Source organism: Eremothecium gossypii, chromosome III, assembly GCF_000091025.4.
Source record: "Eremothecium gossypii ATCC 10895 chromosome III, complete sequence".
Taxonomy (NCBI): Eukaryota; Fungi; Ascomycota; class Saccharomycetes; order Saccharomycetales; family Saccharomycetaceae; genus Eremothecium; species Eremothecium gossypii.
Genome location: NC_005784.3, coordinates 692261 through 709012, shown reverse-complemented (window position 1 = coordinate 709012; position 16752 = coordinate 692261). Strand labels below are relative to the sequence as shown.

At 55.1% G+C, this 16752-nt stretch overlaps 11 protein-coding genes across 11 annotated transcripts; 5 read left to right on the top strand and 6 right to left on the bottom strand.

The window, feature by feature from the left end:
• Positions 1 to 29: 29 nt before the first annotated feature.
• RGA2 (GTPase-activating protein RGA2) lies at positions 30 to 3269 on the bottom strand (the record flags this gene model as incomplete). The annotated part of the gene is made up of 1 exon (NM_208960.1): positions 30 to 3269. The coding sequence occupies one exon, from the start codon at positions 3267 to 3269 to the stop codon at positions 30 to 32; it is 3240 nt and encodes a 1079-aa protein (NP_983607.1).
• Positions 3270 to 4058: 789 nt separating this feature from the next.
• Positions 4059 to 4316, top strand: LSM6 (U4/U6-U5 snRNP complex subunit LSM6; the record flags this gene model as incomplete). Its single annotated transcript, NM_208959.1, has 1 exon — positions 4059 to 4316. The coding sequence occupies one exon, from the start codon at positions 4059 to 4061 to the stop codon at positions 4314 to 4316; it is 258 nt and encodes an 85-aa protein (NP_983606.1).
• A 55-nt stretch (positions 4317 to 4371) lies between these two features.
• ATP17 (F1F0 ATP synthase subunit f) lies at positions 4372 to 4729 on the bottom strand (the record flags this gene model as incomplete). Its single annotated transcript, NM_208958.2, has 2 exons — positions 4372 to 4617; positions 4673 to 4729. 2 exons carry the CDS (start codon positions 4727 to 4729, stop codon positions 4372 to 4374), a joined length of 303 nt encoding a protein of 100 aa, NP_983605.2.
• Positions 4730 to 4881: 152 nt separating this feature from the next.
• On the bottom strand, positions 4882 to 6375 carry ARH1 (NADPH-adrenodoxin reductase; the record flags this gene model as incomplete). Its single annotated transcript, NM_208957.2, has 1 exon — positions 4882 to 6375. The coding sequence occupies one exon, from the start codon at positions 6373 to 6375 to the stop codon at positions 4882 to 4884; it is 1494 nt and encodes a 497-aa protein (NP_983604.2).
• Positions 6376 to 6505: 130 nt separating this feature from the next.
• On the top strand, positions 6506 to 7216 carry IAH1 (isoamyl acetate-hydrolyzing esterase; the record flags this gene model as incomplete). Its single annotated transcript, NM_208956.3, has 1 exon — positions 6506 to 7216. One exon carries the CDS (start codon positions 6506 to 6508, stop codon positions 7214 to 7216), a length of 711 nt encoding a protein of 236 aa, NP_983603.3.
• A 133-nt stretch (positions 7217 to 7349) lies between these two features.
• BCS1 (bifunctional AAA family ATPase chaperone/translocase BCS1) lies at positions 7350 to 8684 on the top strand (the record flags this gene model as incomplete). Its single annotated transcript, NM_208955.1, has 1 exon — positions 7350 to 8684. The coding sequence occupies one exon, from the start codon at positions 7350 to 7352 to the stop codon at positions 8682 to 8684; it is 1335 nt and encodes a 444-aa protein (NP_983602.1).
• Positions 8685 to 8712: 28 nt separating this feature from the next.
• AGOS_ACR199WA (ACR199WAp) lies at positions 8713 to 8964 on the bottom strand (the record flags this gene model as incomplete). Its single annotated transcript, NM_001355306.1, has 1 exon — positions 8713 to 8964. One exon carries the CDS (start codon positions 8962 to 8964, stop codon positions 8713 to 8715), a length of 252 nt encoding a protein of 83 aa, NP_001342248.1.
• A 275-nt stretch (positions 8965 to 9239) lies between these two features.
• SEC13 (GTPase-activating protein SEC13) lies at positions 9240 to 10127 on the top strand (the record flags this gene model as incomplete). Its single annotated transcript, NM_208954.1, has 1 exon — positions 9240 to 10127. One exon carries the CDS (start codon positions 9240 to 9242, stop codon positions 10125 to 10127), a length of 888 nt encoding a protein of 295 aa, NP_983601.1.
• Positions 10128 to 10249: 122 nt separating this feature from the next.
• Positions 10250 to 11176, bottom strand: PNP1 (purine-nucleoside phosphorylase; the record flags this gene model as incomplete). Its single annotated transcript, NM_208953.1, has 1 exon — positions 10250 to 11176. The coding sequence occupies one exon, from the start codon at positions 11174 to 11176 to the stop codon at positions 10250 to 10252; it is 927 nt and encodes a 308-aa protein (NP_983600.1).
• Positions 11177 to 12148: 972 nt separating this feature from the next.
• DHH1 (DExD/H-box ATP-dependent RNA helicase DHH1) lies at positions 12149 to 13603 on the bottom strand (the record flags this gene model as incomplete). Its single annotated transcript, NM_208952.1, has 1 exon — positions 12149 to 13603. The coding sequence occupies one exon, from the start codon at positions 13601 to 13603 to the stop codon at positions 12149 to 12151; it is 1455 nt and encodes a 484-aa protein (NP_983599.1).
• A 1491-nt stretch (positions 13604 to 15094) lies between these two features.
• STE7 (mitogen-activated protein kinase kinase STE7) lies at positions 15095 to 16687 on the top strand (the record flags this gene model as incomplete). The annotated part of the gene is made up of 1 exon (NM_208951.1): positions 15095 to 16687. The coding sequence occupies one exon, from the start codon at positions 15095 to 15097 to the stop codon at positions 16685 to 16687; it is 1593 nt and encodes a 530-aa protein (NP_983598.1).
• Positions 16688 to 16752: the final 65 nt, after the last annotated feature.

Genomic DNA, 16752 nt, shown 5'->3' with positions numbered 1-16752 from the left:
TGTGTACACGGAAGATTCCTTTAAGAAAACTAAAATATTTTCGCGAAAATGTCCTCGTAGTTCATGAAGATGAATCCAATCAGATAATTGCGCTCCCTCATGTCGATGATGTCTTTCTCGCCGGTATAGTCTCTGATAATACCGGGAGCAAACACCAGTGCCAGGTTGTTCATGTTCATTAGGTTTGCATCCTGGTACTGGGCCACGCGGTTCACATGCTGGCAAATGACTGACAGCACGCGCAGATGCTCGGGCGGCAGTGTCTTGAGGATGGCAGCCAGCTTCTCTATTGCTGGCGCGTACACGGGACTAGACTTAGCGGATTTGAGGGGTACGGAAGAACTTAGTTTCTCGTCCCTCACCAGCTGCATGAGGGGCTCGTAAACTTCAAATGTAAAAAGAGGGTTGGGCAACTTGCGGAGGTAGCGCTTGAGCACCCCACTGACGGCATGGATGTCCTGTCTCAGAAACTCTAGCAGCCGTTCGGGAGGAGGTGTATTCGGCTTCCACTGGGTAAACTCGCCCTCTATCTGCTCGATCAGAAGCTGTGAGCCAGACTTCCGGTACAGCCCCTCGCTGGTCAAATATTCCACCTTGGATTCTATATGGCGCATACATGTGGTAATAATCATTGGTATATCTGTACCTTCAAAGGCGACTCTGCTCTCCAATGACGATCCATACAATTCTGCACCGTTGTTTACAGCTTTCAAGTTCCAGTCGTCAAACTCGTTTGGATTTTGAAGAACAGGATGTGAAATGCCTATCTGAGGGTTTCCAGTGCTTGGTCCAGATCCAGAACTTCCACTAGCGGACCCCGTTGATGAGGATGGCTTGCCACTGAAAAATTTCCAGAACCGCGGTTTCAAATTGGAGGATGTGTTTGCAGTCACTGCCTGCTTTACAACCACTTCTTGCACGTCGTCCAGTGATTCCACGGAAGTTCCTGTATTCTGCAGGTCCTTCCGTTCAGTTTTCAACTGATCAACCTGAAACTGTAGATGTTCTTTTAGCTTCTTCAGCTGGTCTACTTCTGATGTCAGCTGCGTCTTGGTGTATTGCAAATCATTTATCTCTAGCTTGAGCTGGCGCAGCTGCAATTCTTCGCTGATTATATCGCGCCTAACAAATTCCTCATTCGTCGGTGTCCTATTTTCCATTAAGGCGTCCCTGCCGACTATATGGTTCCTCCCCACGCTCATCTTCCTTTCCAGCACGCTGTTACTGTACGGAGAGTCCATGGTATTCAGAGGTGGCGTCATATGGATAGCAACATTAGTTGCACCTGTGGTACCACTATGTGACCGCTGGTGATCGAACGACGGTCTAGTATTGAGCGTGGGTGAAAACTGATTGTATATGGTAGAATCACTTTGGCCACGACCGTGAGGGGGCAGTTTTCGTCCCACTGAATTCGTGGCAGCACCGGCGGGGTGCTGCTGAGACATAGATGAAACACCCCAGCCGGTATGGGTATCGTAGGCACCTTCTGGTGCTTGATTTCTGGTAGGTGTTTTCTTGCCATGTATTAGGCTAGCTACTTTGGACCTAACAGAAGCAGATCTTGCAAGTTTAGATCCCATCTTGTTTGGAGTTCCGGTGTTGGAAGTGTTCCCTGTTCCGTTGAGCGGTCTCACATGTTTAGGATCGAGTGAGCTGGAAGATGCCGAATGGGTCAAGTGACTCTGATTCCCAACAGTGCCCGCGGCAACTTCCAGCTTAGGTGAGAAGGAAAACGCGCCAGAAACTTTGAAGTGTTTCCCAGCAGTGTTATCCTTCTGGAGGACGGGATCTTCAAGTCCCTTCACTAATGGAGGCGCGTCGATGTGCTCAGATAGAGCTACATTATCCTTCTTTAAATGTTCAACGTTGTTGGGGCTAGCCAAAAGCTCGTTAATGAATTCACCGCTTTCCGACATGATTAATCCTCGCCTATGAGATACGGGAGATCTCCCGTTGATCGGCGATTCGTCCCTATTCCGTAAAGGCGTCTTGTTCAAAGGAAATCTCCGCGGTCTATCGTTCGCCGGCGGCGCTAGATTATCAATGGTGCTCGTGCTCTCGGAGTAGTCTTTCGTCAGCGTCCGCTGAAGAACATCGTCTACAGAGAGGTTCCGCGTATGCGACTTTGGTGTGACTACATCGTAGCTATCCTTTGAAGCTCGCTTGCGAACGTCCTGCTCACGGGAGCTGCTCTCGTCGTCAGCACTCTCGCGCGGCGGGGTCCCTATACCCTTGGCTGCAGGTTGCACCGCGGAATTGCGCTTTCCGTTGTCGGATGTACTGTCTGCACTCGCTGTGGCGCACGGCGACTCGCTGGAGTGCTTATCTATATTGATGCTTGGCGCATCCGTGTTGGTACCATAGTCGCTTCCATCATCGTCGTCCTCCAGGAACTGGGCAACTACAGACCATGAGTTGCTCTTTATGTGTCTCTCCTGTGGATCCAGGGCAGGCCCCAGCGAACTCGTGGATCTCGTGTCGGCGGTCGTGACCGTGCCGAGCCCTTGTGAAGTGTTGCTGCGCACAACGTCGCTCGCCGCGGAGTCTGCGTCGGGCCGCTGCGCGCTGTAGCTCGTGCTCTTGGTCGACGGCACCGTGTTCTCCGACGTCGACGAGCCGCGGCGCGACAGCCGCCGCGGCTCGCTCAGCCGTCGCGGCTCGCTCAGCCGTCGTGGCTCGCTCAACCGTCGCGGCGACACCGGCCGCGCCGCAGAGCGCACCGGGATCTTGAACTGTTCGCGGTCAGGCGTGGACGTGCCTGTCGTTGCGCCTGCCTGCCCCGGGACGATCGGAAGCTCCTTCTGCAGTCGTCGCTTCTTTTCCTCCGCATACTTGCGTTTTGCCAGCAGTCGCTCGTGGCAGGAAATACAAAACAGCCCCTTCTTCGTCTTCGCGTACCGCAGGTCCTCGATCTTGCGGTCGCACTTGCAGCACTTGAAGCACTCCGAGCAGTATGCCTCGTTCGACGACGACAATATGATGGCCAGGTCGTCTATCTTCTTCCCGCAGCCCTTGCACGAGTCGGAGCACGCAAAGCAAATAAGCGTACCTGTGCCAAGCACCAGAAAGTCCGAGTCGCACGTCAGCTCCTTGTCGCACTTGTAGCACGTGAAGCAGTGTGTGTGCCACCTGTCACCGCCCAGCTCGTATGCGTGCCCCGTCGTGATCGCCAGCGTGCACCGCGTGCACGACGGCACCACGCCCGCCCGGCTGCTCGAGCCCCCCGTCGCCGTAGAGACTATGCTCCCCCTATGCGACACCGACATTCGCTGCTCTCCTAGCCTCGACTGGCCTACTTAGCTGTGCCAGATCGAAAAACTTTCCACTCTCCACCGGCGGAAAAAGTAAGCCCTTCCTGCCAGAATAGTCGCTCCTCGCGCTCTGCCGCCAACTGTGCCTGACGTATGGCTCTTGCTCGTGCGCTGTCCGTTTCCAGCTGTTGCCACCTGGCGTTCTGCCCCTGTATATGCCCGCAGACTACCGAAGGCTCCCGCTCCGCTTGCTGTATATACGACCGTGTCTCACTGGCCAAGCCGCGTTCCGCACTGTTGGAGTACTGTAGGGAGGCTACAACTGTGAGAAAAGCACGCCTCTTGGTATATTAATAGTAGTGTTTCAGGGGTACGCAGAAAGGCGAAGCTGCGTGTATAGGCGGAATCCGTCGAAGATCGTCGTCGCGACCTTCACTATAGCCTGCAGATCGGTGTTATAGTGTCCGTTTACGCGTGGCAGTACACAAAGTGGACGTGTGCGATCAAGCTGCGCAGCTTTGGCTGTATGCCACGCGCCGGATAGGGATAGTGTAAATACACTATCTGTGGCGGGGCCGGGGCTCGGCGCGGCCGGGCGGCGGGCGCACTTCCATGCGTCGCGGACCTGGCAGCGCATTCTGGAGATCTGGGACGGCACTACCCGGCCCGACGCGTGCACGGTTACCCGGCGGGCGAGGTTACCCGGGCGGGCGACTGCGGGTCACGTGCGTTACCCGGCAGGGAGACGAGCGAGCGTTACGTTAAGAGCGGAGGCCGCAGCGCGGTGCCAGACACACAGCAGCGATGAGTTCCGCGATGCAAGGCCCAGCGGTGACGTCGTCGTCGACGTTTCTGTCGAATATCATTGGCAAGCCGGTCAACGTGAAGCTGCACTCCGGGATGCTGTACCAGGGCACGCTCGAGTCGATCGACGGGTTCATGAACGTGGCGCTGGTGGACGCGAGCGAGTACTACGAGAGCGAGCAGAACCCGGTGATCCACCGGTACGAGTCGGACGTGTTCCTGCGCGGAACGCAGGTGATGTACATCAGCGAGCTGTAGGATATAGGCTTTCGTATATACGTAGCTAGAAGGAATATATGACTGGAGCGGCAGCTCAGTGGCCCTCGCCCTTGTGGTGTCTGAGGTGGAAGTAGTAGTCCATGGAGTAGCCCAGGCAGAGCACGAAGATGGCGAAGTGCACGATCGGCTTGCCGGAGGCGTTGTCGCCGTCGAAGTACTTGGCGCGGTACTTGCCGATCATGCCAGTGGCTTGGCGGACCGGCGCCGGGCCCTGGGGCAACGCCTTGTAGAGCTCCACGACGTTCGCGATCCGTTTGGCGCTGCCGGCGGAGGTCAGGTTCTGCGGGGGTTAGTAGGGCACGGTGCGCGTGCGCAGGAGCGCCGGTTCAACATACCTTAGGCGAAACAATCTTTGGTGGGATCAAAGTAGACAAAGCGCGCTTGGCAATCATCTTGGCAAAGGTCCGTGTGAGCTCTTCCCGTGGCTTCTGAGTCCCGCCGGGAGCGCAGCGGTCGTGATATCTCGACAAGATTTTCGTTTTGATTCGTGCATAGCGATCCAAATACAAGAAGATCATTGGCCAGCTGGTGTGCTTATGTCATATTATGTATCACGTGCGCGCGCGGCCTCGAGCATCTGGGCCACGGATAGCAGCTTCTGCCGCGGCTGGCCCCGGGCGGCACGCTGCTTCTCGGTCTTATCTATCTGTATCCAGTCGGCCCAGGTGGTGTGCGTGCTGTCGCGCAGGTCAATGCCATGGGAGTGGTCCTTCGGAGGGCTCTGCGCGAGGTACTGCAGGACCTCGTCGCCAACGGCAAAAGAGTTCATCATCGTCGTCATGATGACGCCTCTGCTGCCATTAGCGATCCAGCCGCTCGCGAAGAGGCCCGGGATCAAACTGCCGTCTTGGCGCAGCACGCGGCCGCGCGAGTTGGATACGCGGTCCGCGTCAAAGGCCACGCCGAGCGCGCCAAACTCCGGGAGGGGCTGGCCGCGGTAGCCCAGTGACGTGATAAGCACGTCCAATTCGTAATCCAATTGCTCGTCCAGGTGACGTACAACCTTGTTTTCAGGGGTCAGGGAGTTTTTGCAGACGGTCAGCGCAGATATCGCGCCGGCGCCGTCCCTGCGGATGTAGAGCGGCGTCTTGAGATAGTCGGACACCCAGGCCTTGGAGTAGCCTTCCGCCGGAGGAGGGTATTTACTCGCGGACTTGCTGCCGCGGGCGGCGTACGGCAGCAGGTACTGCTGGCACATGTCAATGCGGCGTTTCGTCGCGCGGTCGAGCGGCAGCGCCGCCCACGCCTCGGGCGTGAAGTGCTCGGGCGCGATGTGGCCGCGCACGCCGCAGCGCTCGAGCTCCCACATCTCGCGCAACTCCTTGTTCGTGAACTTGCTGCCGAGGAAGTCCCGGCGCCCGATGAGACGCACCTCCTCGAGCGGCGCGCGCCGCAGCGCCTGCAGCGCGTGCGGGTTGATGTCGGTCTGGCCCCACAGCGCCTCCTCGCGCGCCGTCAGCAGCAGGCGCGCGATGTCCAGCGCAACGTTCCCGTTGCCGATGATACCCACGCGCCGCACGCGCGCCCAGTCGAACCCGCTCAGCGCGGCGTCCTGCGCGTGCCGCGGGTGCCCGTTGTACCAGTTCACAAACTGCCGTGACGTGAACACCCCCGCCGTGTCCGCCTCGCCCTCAATCCCCAGTCGGCGGTCCCCGCTGCAGCCGTAGCTCAGCACCACGGCGTCCTCCGCCGCCAGCAGCTCTCGCAGTGCGACGTCCCGGCCCACGGTGATGTTCCCCACGAATTCAAAAGAGTGCTCCCCGGGCTGCGCCGCCACGTGGTACCGGTTCGCCAGCTCCGTAAACCGGTCCTCGCAATTCTTGACCTCCGGGTGGTCCGGCGCCACCCCGTAGCGTGACAGTCCAAACGGCGTCGGCAGACTCTCCCACAACGTTACATGCAGCGGCTCAGTAGCACGAGTCAGCAGGTGCACCGCAGTGTAGAACCCCGATGGGCCGGACCCCACTATCGACACGCGCTTTCGCGCCCGGCCGCACTGGCCATATGCTCTCCTGGCTATGATCGTAGCGAGCCCCATCGCTATCCGCTGCAGTGGCACTGACTTTCCACGCTCGGCAACGAAAAAAGTCTACAAAGCATCGTTGGAGCCACCTAATCCATCATTTGCGGCGGATCAGAGACCCCAAAGGAAGCTAGACGGCGGCCAAATGGACTTCAAGAAGTTTTTGATGTTCGGCGACTCCATCACGGAGTTCGCGTTCAATACCAGAATCTCGCCAGAAAGCGGGCGAGACGAGTTCTGCGTCGGCGCGGCGCTGACCAACGCGTACACGCGCAAGCTACAGGTGACCCAGCGCGGATTCAGCGGCTACAACTCTCGGTGGGCTCTCAAGCTGCTTCCGCAGATCCTCGCGACAGAGCGCGACATCGTGATTGCGTATGTGTTCTTCGGGACCAACGATGCGGCGATGGACTCGGTCCAGACGGTGCCCCTTGTAGAGTACGTACGGAATATGACGGAGATGGTGCAGATGCTGCACGCCGCCAACATCAAGGTCGTGCTCGTGGGGCCGGCGCTGCACGACGCCCACAAGTGGCTGCGCGACGAGTCGGGCAGCGTCACGCCGGGCTCGCGCAACAACGCGAACAACAAGCTCTACAGCGACGCGCTGGCCGGCGTGGCACGCGAGCAGCGCACGGGCTTCGTGGACCTGCACCGCGCGTTCAGCGAGGCGGGCGGCGAGAGATGGTCCGACCTGCTAGTTGACGGCATCCACTATTCCGGCAGAGGCTACGAGGTGTTCTACAAGGAGCTGATGGCGGTAATCGACCGCACCTTCCCCGAGCTCTCGCCGGACAACGTGCCCTTCCGCTTTCCCAACTGGCGCGACGTTGCGCCCGATGGCTCGAACCTATGAAGGGGTGTAGTTGATTTTGACTAGAAGTGGTGCGATGCCTCATCGCATGGTGAAAAATTCTGAGCGCTGCGGGTCTGCGCTCTATGTAGAATCGTAATAAAAAGCTATACATAGCACACAGGCCGCAAGAATCATGTCAGGCGTTAGTGGGGTACCGCAGATTGATCTGGAGAAAGTCCGGAATGAGTCTGACGGATCCATGGGCGGCATGGCGAAGGGGTTGTTCAGACAAGTGGTGGAGGGCAATCCTTACTTCGCTGCAGGCGGTGGGCTGATGGTGCTGGGGACTACAATCGCGGTTCTGCGCAAGGGCGTGATCCGGCTGAGCAGCCTCGCGTACCACCAGATGCTGGTGGACCTGGAGATCCCGTCGAAGGACAAGTCGTACCTGTGGTTTTTGCAGTGGATGGCGCAGCACCCGAGCAGGTCATCGCGGCACCTCTCTGTGGAGACAAACTACATGCAGCACAACAATGGGTCGGTGACCACGAACATCAGCTTTGTGCCGGGCCCGGGGACACACCTGATCCGGTACAAGGGCGCGTTCATGCTGGTGAAGCGCGAGCGCTCGGGCCAGATTGCCAACTTTTCGAACGGGACGCCGTTCGAGACCGTGAAGCTGACCACGCTGTACCGCGACCGCGGGCTATTCACGGACCTGCTGCAGGACGCGAAGCGGCTGGCCGTGAAGGCGCAGACGGGCAAGACGGTGGTCTACACATCGTGGGCGAACGAATGGCGGCCCTTCGGGCAGCCCAAGGCGAAGCGCATGCTGTCGAGCGTGATCTTCGACCGGGGCGTCAAGGAGGCGATCCTCGGCGACGTGCAGGAGTTCCTGAAGAACGGCAGCTGGTACCACGAGCGCGGCATACCGTACCGCCGCGGCTACCTGCTATACGGCCCCCCGGGCAGCGGGAAAACCAGCTTCATCCAGGCACTGGCCGGCGAGCTCGACTACAACATCTGCATCATGAACCTTGCAGACAGCAATCTCACGGACGACCGCCTGAACTACCTCATGAACAACCTGCCCGAGCGCAGTATCATGCTGCTCGAGGACATCGACGCCGCCTTTGTCAAGCGCAAGAAGAACGACGACGGTTACACCAACGGCGTCACGTTCAGCGGGCTGCTCAACGCCCTGGACGGCGTCGCCTCCAGTGAGGAGATGATCACCTTTATGACCACCAACCATCCCGAGGTCCTCGACCCCGCCGTGCTGCGCCCGGGCCGCATCGACTACAAGGTCCTTGTGGGGAACGCAACGCCGCACCAGATCGAGCAGATGTTCCTGCGCTTCTACCCGGACGACTCGGCGCTCTGCGCGGAGTTTGTCGCCAAGGCCGTCGCGCTAGGCGTCCCAGTGTCGACCGCGCAGCTCCAGGGCCTCTTCGTGCTCAACAAAAACGACGCCGCCAGCGCCCTTTCCATGGTGGAAACGCTGAAGTACCCCAACCATGCATTTTGAAAGCTAATATCCTGTACATAGACTTACATCAAGGCCATGCCCCGTCCGCGCCTCGGTCTACATCTCCCAGCAACGCCTCCACCGCCTCATCTAGGTGCTCGGCTGTGATGTGCTTGGTGCTGTCCCTGTCTGCAAAACGCTTGGACTCCTCAATGACCCGCGAGAGCAGCTCCTGGTATAGACATGACAGCAGTATGCTCTCCGGCTCGCCCCGAACACTGATCTTCGGTATCTGCTCCCGCAGCTCCTCCAGCACGTAATTCGATACAGGCTCGTACATCGACAAACACCGCGGTCACTGCCTGCCTCCGATGGACTAGTAAATGGCCCTGAGGGTTTTTGGATCCTCGCCGCTCAGGTGAAGTGGCGCTACCTGCCTCATCTGCTGGCGATGAGCCTTATTCACATCACCGGCGACGGCACAAAGTGTTACCCGCACATGGCTATTGCCACCCATACCAAGTGCTTCGTGTCTCTATCCTTGACACTCTTGAAGGTGGTCCTCGCCGCCTCGAATACCTACCACAATTCCACCAGCTAGGTCCGATTGTCAATATGGTGACGATTACGAATGCACATACCGAGCTAATCCACGATGCGGTTCTCGATTACTACGGAAAGCGCCTGGCAACATGTTCTTCGGACAAGACAATCCAGATCTTCGAAGTCGATGGGGATTCACACAAGCTAGTAGACTCGCTGCACGGCCATGAGGGTCCAGTGTGGCAGGTTGACTGGGCACACCCCAAATTCGGGGTTATTTTGGCGTCGTGCTCCTACGATGGCAAGGTGTTGATATGGAAGGAGGAAAACGGGCGCTGGTCGCAAATCGCGGCCTATGAGGTGCACTCTGCGTCCGTCAATTCGGTCAAGTGGGCGCCACACGAGTACGGGCCTCTTTTGCTGTGCTCCTCCAGCGACGGCAAGTTCTCGGTGGTTGAGTTCAAAGAGAACGGCACGACGTCGCCGATCATCATCGACGCACATGCCATTGGTGTCAACGCCGCATGCTGGGCGCCCGCCACGATCGAAGACGACGGACAGCAGTCACAGCACCTACGCCGGATTGCGACCGGCGGGGCCGACAACCTCGTGAAGATCTGGAAGTACAACCCGGAGGCGAATACCTACCTGTTAGAGGACACGCTAGCCGCCCACGCGGACTGGGTACGGGATGTGGCCTGGTCTCCGTCAGTTCTCCCACGCGCATACCTCGCCACCGTTTCACAGGACCGCACATGTATTATTTGGACCCAGGAAAACAACCAGGGTCCATGGACAAAGACCCTCCTAAAAGAAGACAAGTTCCCAGACGTTTTATGGAGAGCTAGCTGGTCACTATCGGGAAACATTCTAGCATTATCTGGTGGGGACAACAAGGTTACACTATGGAAGGAAAACCTCGAGGGCAAGTGGGAATCCGCGGCCGAAATAGAGCAATGATCACCCCCGCACATTTTTGTACTCAGAAATAGTATGTGTTATCTTGTTATAATACGTATAGAGCGTAAAATTGTAGTTTGTACTTACACAGCGGAAACGCAAATGCAGTTTCCGAAACCAGCCTAAAGTGCACCAACCACCGCTTCGACCAACTGCTCTACGTCAGCGGACGCAGCTGCGGCGTTTACAATAACCTCTGAGTGTTCTGCCTTGCCCAAATCCAAAGGTACAGGGTTCGTATCCAAAGCGCTGGCAGCAGGAGATAGTACGACACAGTTGGTAATAAGCGATAGCGCGAGAACCCGCCAGCCGCAATGGCGCGCGACAACCACTTCAGGAACTGTGCTCATTCCAACGCAGTCTGCCCCCACAAGCCTAATCAAACGTGATTCCGCCCTACTCTCAAACGTAGGGCCCGATACGTGTGCGTACACACCTTCATGTAGACGCCGAGCAATTCCAAGCTCCTTGTGTTTGGAAAATAGTAGCTGGCGCAATTTAAGGTCGTAGGCATCACTCGTAGCAAGGAATCGCGGCCCAGTTTCATCGAAGTTCGGGCCGCGGAGGGGATGAAATCCACATAGCCCTGGGAAACTGATATGGTCGTTGATACACATGAGCTCACAAGCGCTGAACTCGGGGTTCACCGCCCCCGCTGCGTTTGTCACGACCAATACACCAATTGACCCCAATTCGTTGAGAATACGGATTGGACGGGTAATTTCCTGCGCTGTATTACCTTCATAACCATGCAGCCGACCCTTCATGAGAACAACAGGAGTCTTGTTCATGAAACCAAATAACAAGTCTCCAGCATGCCCTACAATCGTACTGGCCTTGAACCCTGGAATGGCAGAGTATGGAACGGATAGAGGCTGAGGATTACTGGAAATCACATGAGAGATGCCGCCCAATCCTGATCCGCAGATGATCAGGACCCTTGGCTTAAATTCGCACGTTGCACCGAAGTGCGCAGTGATCTCACCATTCAAGAATTCAGCAGCATCCTGGATCACAGCACGTTCCTGGTTGATATCGAATGAGGCCATGAGGATCTTTGCTTCAAGCTATAATATAGCTGCGCGCGGGTGGGATGGCACAAAAAATGATCCCGTAAAACTACCCTTTATAGTAGATTTGCAATGACGAAGATCATGCGGATGAGCCGAGCTGATATCTGCAATTGCAGGGCAGCTCAGGTGATCAAGCTGGAGAACAAGTTCTTATCATCTATATGAGTGTAGTAAGTACATATATATTGAGAGTTCTGTGTAGCTCTATGAGAGCTGCCGCATATGATAAGAACACTCGTTCAGTGCAGTAAGGCCGGTCTGGCCGAACGATGGTATTCCAGCGTAAGTCAAGATACACAGCCACTTGGTGTAGTAGACCAGGAAACAGGCCTATCGGAATATGGCACAGTATACCTTTTGGGTGAGATGGAGCGTCTTTTTGGCACGCTTTTTAATTTTTTTTTTAATTTTTTTTTTTATTTTGGGTTTTTTTTGGGTTTTTTTATTTCGAACGGTAGATTATATATACATAATCCATAATGGAATTAGTGGTTCCGTTGACTTCTAGCGCCTGGCCATAATATCGGTGATAGAAACGGAATATAGTCTGGCAAACATTGTCCGACACCAACGTCTGTTTAATGCAATTTTAGAAAGTTTAACGGATCATCAATCATTAAATTCGTCGCGGGTCTAAACCCCTGACCACACAATGATTTCACAATGGTATTAGTTGGATGATGCAAGCATGTAATTACAGTACGGCTCACGGTATGGCAACTGTGGCACTACAGGTGGGGTCAAATGGATAACAATAACCCACATGGATATTAACCGGTAGTTGTATAATGGTCCTTTATCTCTTGACTTCATAGGCTCATATTTAACGGTTTAAATTGTTGGAACTGGTGGTTTTAATGTATAGAGGCTCGCTGGTTTTGTAACAAAAAGGTAAAGAAAATGAACATAGGTCACAGGTGAAAATCTAGCAACCTAGGTAGGCGACAGTTAAAATTGCGGGGGGTTAGCAAACTGTTGGGGTGGGATGCCCTGGTGATACATTTGAGGAGGATATACCTGTGGAGGAGGCTGGGCTTGTTGGTGGGCGAGGGGGGGCTGTATCTGCTGGGGGATGGGCTGCGGCATACCTCCGAGTTGCGCTTGCTGCTGAGGATGTGGCATTTGCTGAGCAGCTCTAGCATTGCCTTGCATTGTGTCTAGAGGAAAGGGGACTGGGACAGCGCTAGTGTCCTCTGCCACGTAGAGAGATTTGTCTATTTGCGCCGGGATAGCTGCAATCTCTGTTCCCAATTCCTGTTCGATTTTGTACAAGTTGAAACGGTCGTTCCAGTTAATGAGATTGATTGCCAAACCAAGGTGACCAAATCTTCCGGACCGGCCAATACGATGGAGATAGGTCTCTGCAGTTTTTGGGAAGTCAAAGTTGATGACAACATTGACGGCCTGTATATCTATACCACGGGTTAGTAGGTCAGAGCACACCAAGGTTCTGACTTTGCCTTGGCGAAACTCGTGAAACACCTTGTTTCTTTCCTGCTGTTTCATCCTCGCATGAGAATAGTAGCATGAATAGCCTAGATCGGTGATTTTCTTGGCTAGTAACTCGACCCGGTTGGTAGAGTTACAAAATATTATAGCTTGGTTAATCTGTAGTTTGCTGAACAACGTATTCAAGCAATGCAACTTTTGCCGTTCCTCCACAAATGCGTAGTACTGCGTAATACCCTTCAACGTTAGTTCGTCCATCAGGTTAATCTCGTACGGCTTATTAAGGTGTTTTACCATGAATTCTTTAACAGTGAGAGGAAAGGTCGCACTAAAGAGCAGCGACTGGTGATTCTGCGGTAAGAAAGATAGGATCTGTTCGACCAGCGACTTGAAATCGCGACTCAGCATTTTGTCGGCCTCGTCCATCACGAAGAGGGAGCACTCGCTCAAGTCCGCCACCTTCCGTGACGCTAAATCCAATACTCTACCAGGAGTACCAACCAGAACATGTACAGGCTCGTTCAACCTCATTATATCGTCCCGCAGGTTCGTCCCGCCGGTCGTGACCATACATGATATCCCGCAGTGCTTGCCCAGAGTGCGCACCACCTGCGATGTCTGCAGTGCCAGCTCTCGCGTGGGAACCATTATCAACGCCTGAATCTTATTAACCTTCGGCTTGACGATCTCCAGCGTCGGAATCACAAATGCCGCCGTCTTCCCCGTGCCGTTTTTCGCGCGCGCTAGGATGTCCCGCCGTGCCAACGCGATTGGAATCGCCTCCTCCTGGATCGGCGATGGCCTTTCGAATCCCGCCTCAAAGATTCCCATCAAGAGCTCGCGCCGCAAGTAGAAATCTTCGAACGTATTCCCCTTGGTGTTCAACACGTCATCCGTCTGCGGCCTTGTATCCTTCTTGGGGATGTTCAGCTTTTTTTTCCAATCCTCGCTCATCGTCTATATTATGTGTACTCGCTTTGGTGGTCTATATCTATCTGAGATCACTCTAGCCCTTAAGTTCGTTTGCGGGAGTCCTGGTACGTGATCAAAGATAGCAGTAAATCGTCGGCACTGCTGCTCGGATGGTATGTGTCGTTGTTATATTATCCTTCTGTTGTTTGCCACCCGAACTGTGCAAGAGCTGGGTTCCAGAAAATTTTTCGTGAAAGCTCGGTCCCAAACATTCGTCCCGCGTGATTATAATGCATAGTCATGTGCCACGTCACGTGCCTTACCGGCGGAGGCTCCGCTGGTGGTCGTGCGAAGACCAGGGCAGCATTGGTGCTTCAGCAACGTGCGCCCTTTGCGTCGAGCACTGGTGAGGCTCCCGACGCCCACCGCCGGTCCGCAGCCAGCTGAGCGGCTCCACGCTTTATTATGTAAATGATCTACGCACGTGCAACCGCGATGCACGTTCATGGTGATGTAGAAGAAACTGGATGTGTGTGGGTGCCGCGTACTGGTACGGGAAGGCATACCACGATAGCGATATGGCACAGAGATAAGGACTGACTGTTAGGACGCGCTTAGCTAGAAAATTCCTGTCTAGGTATAGGGGCACCCCGCACAAATAAATGAGGGACATTAATGCTTCATTAGGTGCTATCGTTATTGCCCGATCGCGCGACCAGAAACGCAGGCTCCTTCTCTCTCCTCAATCGCGCGCCAGGTGAACGGAGAGAGCCATAAAGAGGCCATACCGCGCTTATATGGCGGTTGTACTGTCCACCACGCTGGTATGCGGGATAGTGACGGCCCGTTTGATGCTTGGCATCTGTCGATGAACCGACATATTAGAGCCAGCGATCTACGCTAGTCACGTGACGACCGGCGTGGCACCTGCGGTGTCGTAAGCAATGATCTGCGAGCTCACACGCCGGACACCAAGGACGACAGCGATGAGTAAGTAATGGGACACTACTAGAGATAATGGTGAGCTCTACGAGTGCGCCGACGCTCGTGAACGGTCCCTGTCTGATGGATTCAATGATGCCGTCAGCCGAGCGAACCACCCCAAGAGATAGCGGGTCTCGCACGCTTGAATTCCAATCACGTGACAGTTTCCAACACACCCACACACCCGGATCGGTGTTTTATCGATGTTGCACTGTTTGTATCACGTGACCCACAGGGGCTCATCTCGGCCAGCGCAGATGACCAGCTAGGAACCAGGCGCGGCAGTCTGCGCGTTATGAGTACATTAGCCAAAGCGGTGCGACTGGCGATGCGCTCTGTGTGTCTATTTGGACGTGTAAAAAAGCAGGCCCGCAATATTTCAGGCAGTGGGCTCGCAGAATATATTAACGGATCTTCGAAGCGACAAGAATCGCTTCACCAGGACTAGACGGTACCTGTTGCAGCGTTTATCTTTGCATTACTGGGGTTCTTATCACGAGCAGCGAACTAAGTGCGTATTTGCGTGCAGATGGCCAATAATAGAAGCAGATGAGTCAACACATCTTTCAAACCAAGAGCCTGAAACGTAAGAACCTCAAGAAATTGACGCTCGAGGCCGGAGGCAGTGAGGAGCTGGAGGGCGCAGCAAGGGGTGACATACTGCGCGCGACGGAGGACAGGCTTTCGGGGGCGCCGACGCTGCTCAAGGCCGGGGCCAGGCCCATGCGGAGCCCAGAGCCGGTCTGGGGCCTGGGGAGCGTACCGGGTCCTGCATCAGTACAGGGTGTCCTGGACATGGCTAGTAGCCAGCGCGCTGCGGAACCGGCCACCCAGCGGCCGGGTCTGTTTCACAACGGAACGCCGGACAACCAGCTACGCGGGGGGAAGCCGTGCATGACGCTGCGCATGAAGCGCATGCAGAAGCCCCTCAACTTGAACATTGAACCAGAGGGCGTGAAGTCGAAAGTTGTCATCGCGCAGCCCAGTCCAACAAACTCGGACTCATCGACTAGCGTAAGCCCCATTGTGCCCAGCAAGATCACGAGCAATAAACGCGACAACCGATTGTCGACCAAGTTCTCCCGGCTATCTATATTCCAGGATGATAACAACGACATCCAGCTGGAAGATCTCGTGCAGCTAGGCAAGATTGGGGCCGGCAATTCTGGGACTGTGGTTAAGACCCTCCACGTGCCAGACTCTCGAATCATCGCCAAGAAATCCATCCCTGTTGAAAACAGCGAGCTCGTCAAAAACCAATTGATGCGTGAGCTCACGATCATGAAGAATGTGAAGGAGCAGAAGAACATAGTTGGTTTCTATGGTGCCTACTACACCGCGATAAAAAACCACGAAATCATCATCTTGATGGAGTACATGGACTGTGGCTCGTTGGACAAGATCTCCAGTACCTACAGGCGGTACTGCAGCAGAAACAAGGTTCCTATGAACGCTTCTACCTCGTGGTTCACCGAACTGTCACTCTCCAAGATCTCTTACGCAGTTCTAAACGGGCTATCATATTTATATCAGGACTACAAGATCATCCACCGTGATATCAAGCCATCGAACATCCTTATAAACTCCAAAGGCTTTGTCAAAATATGCGACTTCGGTGTCTCAAAGAAAATGATCGATTCCATTGCTGACACCTTCGTGGGCACCTCCACATATATGTCGCCAGAACGCATACAGGGTAGTTGTTATAATACCAAGGGGGACGTCTGGTCCCTAGGATTAATGATTATAGAACTAGTGACAGGCGAGTTCCCACTTGGCGGCCACAACGATACTCCCGAAGGCATTTTAGATCTACTGCAGAGGATAGTCAACGAAGAGCCGCCCTCGCTTCCGGCAAGCGGCGACTTTTCGGCGGATATTATGGACTTCGTTAACTGCTGTTGTGTGAAGGACGAGCGTAAGCGCTCTTCCCTGCAGGAGCTTATGACTCACCGCTACATAACCAAGTACAACGACAGCGACGATTATCAAAGGACATTCAGACATTGGTGTAAAAAGATTAAAAAGCGCATCAAAGCGGATAAGATGATCCAGCGCGAGGAAATGGAGCGCGCAAGGCTCGTCAACAGGCAGCTCGAGCGCTCCGCCCAGGCTGCCATGGCCGCTAGGAGCGGCAGGTAGCGCGCCGCGCCGCCCGCGCCCCTCTCCCGACGTATAACATCTATGTATCACGTATATGCATGTAT